Source organism: Bidens hawaiensis, unplaced genomic scaffold (assembly GCF_021521415.1).
Source record: "Bidens hawaiensis isolate Kalapana, Puna unplaced genomic scaffold, B.hawaiensis_p1.1 tig00029315_1, whole genome shotgun sequence".
Taxonomy (NCBI): Eukaryota; Viridiplantae; Streptophyta; class Magnoliopsida; order Asterales; family Asteraceae; genus Bidens; species Bidens hawaiensis.
The window spans coordinates 242,132-247,772 of NW_027494842.1; the positions used below are offsets into that span (position 1 = coordinate 242,132).

General features: G+C 34.7%; 2 protein-coding genes across 2 annotated transcripts; both read left to right on the top strand.

Moving 5' to 3' along the window:
* The first annotated feature begins 67 nt into the window (after positions 1-67).
* On the top strand, positions 68-3,752 carry LOC143578642 (uncharacterized). Its single transcript, XM_077062152.1, has 4 exons — positions 68-272; positions 1,025-2,683; positions 2,757-2,901; positions 3,539-3,752. The coding sequence occupies exons 2-4, from the start codon at positions 1,030-1,032 to the stop codon at positions 3,705-3,707; spliced, it is 1,968 nt and encodes a 655-aa protein (XP_076918267.1). The 5' UTR covers positions 68-272; positions 1,025-1,029; the 3' UTR covers positions 3,708-3,752.
* A 37-nt stretch (positions 3,753-3,789) lies between these two features.
* LOC143578643 (uncharacterized) lies at positions 3,790-4,398 on the top strand. Its single transcript, XM_077062153.1, has 2 exons — positions 3,790-3,988; positions 4,085-4,398. Exons 1-2 carry the CDS (start codon positions 3,797-3,799, stop codon positions 4,364-4,366), a joined length of 474 nt encoding a protein of 157 aa, XP_076918268.1. The 5' UTR covers positions 3,790-3,796; the 3' UTR covers positions 4,367-4,398.
* The last annotated feature ends 1,243 nt before the right edge of the window (positions 4,399-5,641 follow it).

Consider the following 5,641-nt stretch of genomic DNA (forward strand, 5'->3'; position numbering starts at 1 on the left):
AAAACCGATCCAATTCACGTCGATTTACCACCTCAACGCTTTAGGCTTTGGGCCGACAATTCGGGTTATCCAGATACACGAATAAACTCGTTTTCCCCAACTACCATTTACCCGACGGAAGAGTAAACCAACAACGACGGCGGCGATGGATTCCGGTCACTGGAGCAAGCAATTAGCTTCGTAATTAGTACTCAGCTACTAACAATACAACTTAATTCTAACCGAAATTAGCTCAACCACTCACCCACTGCTGCTGATTCAACTTCTAATTAGTACGTATAATTTCATCCAATTTAAATCACTATTTATTCATTCTGCTTATAATTCTGCGTTTTAATTGTTTGTATATTAATTCGTTATCTTGTATTGAAGTTCAAAACCCTAATTCATATATTTAATATTATGGGGAAAGTTAGCTTACAAATTATTTTAACATGTTAACTGTGTAATTATATATATACAAGTAGTGTAATTACACTATGCATTAAATGCATTGTAGTTACACTATAAAAGTAGCTAGGCGGCCCTAGGCGGTATAAATATAATGAAAATTACTTTTTGGGTATTATATATATGTCAAATATCATTAGTTTACTAATATTTATAAAAAAATATGTGAATATCAATATAAATAAGAGAAATACATTTTTAAATGATAAATTATTCTAAAATTTGCTAATCATTAATTAAAAATAAATGATATTTGTTCTTTAATATTATAAATATACGAATCATGTTTATTTTTTGAAGTCAAAATCTTAGTAACTAGGCGGAGTTAAAGAAACTCCACTCGGCGAAAGACCTTGTAGCGAGTACTCGGGGAGTACTCGGCCTTGTAAACCTACTTTTACAACATTGCTACATTGTAATTATACTATGTTGTATATATAATTACACTGTCTAATTCACACATTTAGCACGTTAATTATTTGTATTTGATCCCAGTCCTAATATTATTGCTTGCATATGTAACACTAAAATGATCAATAATATCATGTTTGATTGAATGAGTTATAAATTGTAGGTCAAATGGCAAAACAAGGTCAAACATTCTTCCTTGAAGAATGGATTAAAACAAACAGCAGCACTGGTATTAATAATAATAATAATAATAATAATAATAATAATAGTAATGCTGCACAATCTGCACCGCAATCGGCTCGGGCCATTATCCAAGCATGGGCTGATCTTAGGGAATCACTAAACCAAAAATCATTCACTCAACAGCATTACCAGTCTTTACAAACTTTAATTAGCTCGGGGACCTCGCTCTATGTCGCGGATCCGCAAGTTAAAGTTGTGAATTCTGTTTTGTCGGCTTCGGACCTGTCTTTACCTTCGGAATCGTACCCGCTTTTTCTCAGACTGTTATATATATGGATTAGGAAATCGTCGAAACCGTCTGTTGCGCTCGTTAGTTCGTCTGTAAATGTTTTGTTTCAACTGTTTTTGTCTCAGTCGGGTTCCAATAAGAGCGCGTTGTTCTTTACCGAAGGGATTCTACTTCTTGGTGCATTTACGTTTGTGCCCACGGTATCTGAAGATACAAGAACACAATGTTTGGATTTGTTTTGTAAACTGATTGAACAAGATTATAAGCTGGTTTCTTTGTTTGATGATCTTGTCCCGAGCGTACTTGCTGGAATCGGTTATGCTCTATCTTCGTGCGGAAGTATTCATTTTATTCGAATTCTTGACTCGTTATTTGGAATTTGGAGTAAAGACGGCGGGCCCACGAGTAATGTAATACACGGGTTGATGATACTGCATCTTGCAGAATGGGTTCTTTATAATTGTATCCAATCACAATCATTCGAGAAGATTACCATTTTCTCACGAGAGATTCTGGAAGCTTCTAATCCACGATATGCACCGTTTTCTGTTGTTATGGGTGCTGCTGGGGCCCTGCGGGCCTCCAATCGGTCCATATCTACCGGTTTAATGGATTTAAGAAGTTCTGCTGAAAAACGAATTGATATTATTGCTACTGATTTAGTTTCGAGAAACGCGAATGAAGTTAAAGATAATGTTTTGCTTCAATGCATATCATTAGCTTTAGCTAGAAGTGGTGACGTGGCGTGTAGGGATTCTTTTCTTTTATGTATTGTTTCAGCATTATTAACTGAAATCTTTCCTTTAAGACGGTTTTATTCAAAGATTCTTGAGGCTAATATCAGTTTTAGTAACCTTGGGATTCGTGAAGTTAAAGAACATTTGCAAAGTGTTATTTTTAAGGAAGCGGGAGTGATTACTGGTGTGTTTTGCAAACAATATGCTCAAGCGAGTGAAAGTTGTAAAACGAAAGTGGAGAATCTTATATGGGACTTTTGTCAAGATGTGTACATGTCACATCACCAGGTGGCGTTGATGCTTCAAGGGAAACATGAAGAGTTGATTCAAGATTTGGAGAAGATAACCGAGCCTGCGTTTCTTATGGTTGTGTTCTTTGCTTTGGCTGTTACTAAACAGAAGCTGATACCTAATGTTTCAAGAGAAGTTCAGTTGGATACATCGGTTAAGATATTAATATCGTTTTCGTGTTTGGAGTATTTTCGACGGATGAGATTGAATGAATATATGGATACAATTAGGGCCGTTGCTGGTAGTGTTCAAGAAGATCATATGGCTTGTGTTTCTTTTGTTGAATCTATACCTTCATACGTTGATTTGACCAAAGTTCATGGTAAGTATTATATAATTATGTTACTATTTATTTCTTAATTACTCATGTAATGTAAAATTTTTTTGGTTTATAGTTTCTTCAAACAAAATGGAGTTTACATGGTCTAAAGATAAAATGCAGACTTCTAGAATCTTATTTTATATGCGTGTGATTCCAACTTGTGCCGAAGGCATACCAACTTCAGTGTTCAGAAAGACCGTGGCTCCCATTCTTTTCTTGTATCCATGATATATAAATTATTTATACATATACTAGTTATTAAAAACAAATGTTATTCTTTAGTTCATATTTGATAAAAAGTAGGTCTGTAAACGAACTGAACTTCATTAACTGATCACCAGGAAGTTCGTTCATTTTAAAAACAGACACACACACGTTCATAAGTACACAACTTTTTGTGCATATAATTAAACGAGCGGACATAAACAAATGTCTCATCCGTTCAGATACGTTCATGAGCATTCGTTTATGGCCGTTTTATTTATGTTCATTCGTTTATGTTTTTTATATGTGTTTTCGTTTATGTTCGTTTAAACATTCATTTATTTTCAAATAGATATATATGTTTAGTTTTGAAATAATGATAATGGTTTGTAGACTTTAGTTTCAATATTCGATCTCAGTTTTTACTCGTGTTGTTTATGTTCACTTGTGTTTGTTTTTATGTTTGTGAATTGTTCGTTTAGAATATTAACGAACTAACATAAACGAACATGAACAAGAAAATCTGTTCATTTGAATGTTCGTGTTTGGTTGAAGTTAAACAAACAAACATGAACAAGCCCCGTTCGGTTCATTTACATGCCTAATAAAAGTCACTCAGAGATCTATTTTACTTAACACATGCGATACCAGATACATGGGACATCCAAATGGGAAAGTGACCCGAGCCTCACATTCAACATTTGTGGCTTTCATTTCTTCCGGGAAAGATGTTGATAGTATTGATAGTGAACGGGTTTTACTAAAGGAGCAACTTGTTTATTATTACATGCATAGATCATTAGAGGTATCTATCCGTTAATTACAGCTAAAACTATTGATAACCATTTATTATTTTCTTTATTTTTTTTAAACTACAGGGATTTCTAGGTGTCACCCCCGTTTGAAGGTATGGCTTCTGGTGTTGCTGCATTGGTTCGGTATCTGCCAGCTGGCAGTCCGTCAACTTTTTACTGTGTTCACTCACTTGTGGAGAAAGCTAGCAGTTTATGCAGTGAATGGAAAGAACTGAACGATGAGCTGGAGCCGTGTAAGAAGCTTCTAGATTTATTACCACGACTTCTCTCATTGGTCGATATACAGGTAATTAAGATTTAAGTCAAGCCTCCATTTTTCAAATTTAGACTCCTGTGGTCAACACGGGTTTTAGATTTGACTTTCGTTGTCAAATGTATTTAGGTGTTGCCAAGTTTAATGAAACTGTTGGCACAGTTGGTTGTGCAACTACCGGAAGATGGTCAAAACATGGTGTTAAATGACTTGTATGCTCAAGTGTCGGATTCAGATGATGTCACACGCAAACCAGCTCTTGTTTCTTGGGTGCAGTCTTTATCTTACCTCTTGTCTCAAGCTGCTATCAATAGTGCAACGAAACGGGATCCGCAGGTTGAAAGTCCGGGTGCAAAATCTTGGAGCAAGGGTAGATTGCTCGGTTTGAATAGAATTATTGCACGAATGTAAGATAGTTCATGGGTTTTTCGTATTGTGGAGTAAGTTATATCCTATATATTTATTTTTAAATTTGTAACATATGTAAGTGTATATAATGTTATATGTTGTAGTTGTATTCATTATAAGTACTGTTTTTATCTGTCTGATGTGTTATCTTTTTAGCTAAATTTTTTGTTTGACCTGTTTGTGATCGCAATACAAATCGACTTGTTAATAAGAATAGCCATGGATTGTCTAGATTGTATCAGTATACGCATAACACGCATAACGTGTCTCATGAGTAAGTGATATTATCTAGTTGCTTATGATTTTGCTGACCATATGAATGAGATCATCATACATTTCAAACATTTATCAAGTCATTGCCATATAAGTATATAACTAATGTGACGTTAATTAACTAGCGCATGCGTATGTGTAGTGGAAGGATTTTAACTAACCATTTCCACCGTCTGGTACTTGGTAATGGAGGCGGTGTAATTCTTAATATCAACAATATTTATGTTAATTCACACTCAGTTAACGGAAAAAAGAAAAGGAAAAAATCACGCATGTGGTCAACACCGTTAAAAGGAGGGGGTTTTTCTTACCGGGTTGGGTTTCATGATGTAAATGACCGATTTGCCCTGAATTTTAAATGGTACAAACTAACGGGAGTAGACGGCTGATCCTAATTGCAAAAAATGTGTCGACTACGGATATCTTCGATTTTGCAACACGGGGTTGATTCCGGCAAAATGGTGTTGACCACAAGGGTGACTTTTGCACTTAACTCAGTTTTAAAAGACTATAAAATTGTTAAAGGGGCTATAAAATTGTCAAATGTCAACCGGTATTTCGGGTGCGTTTGGGATTGCTTATTTAAGTCTAAAAGGACTTTTTGTCAAAAGAACTTATTAACTTACGAATTTTATAAAAAGTGTTTTTTTTTTAAATGTTTGGATCAGCTTATGTGACGTGAAAAATCAAAATGTCTAAAAAGGAAATTCTTTTAAAAAAGTTTTGTAAGGGGTTTTGAGGATTTGAAGGGTATAATGGGCATTACCAAACCCATAAGTTAATAAGTTACAAGATCACAACCGATACGCTAGTAAGTTACAAGATCACAACTTATGAAAACAACTTATTTTACCCTTCTGATAAGTCAAATTCTAAAAGACCTTATAAGACTTTATAAGCAGCCTAAAAGGAATTATAAGAACCTTTATAAGTTATAGAGCCTAAAAGGAATTTGAGTCCGGGTCATAATGGATCGTTTTAAAATATATCAATTTGGTTAAGATG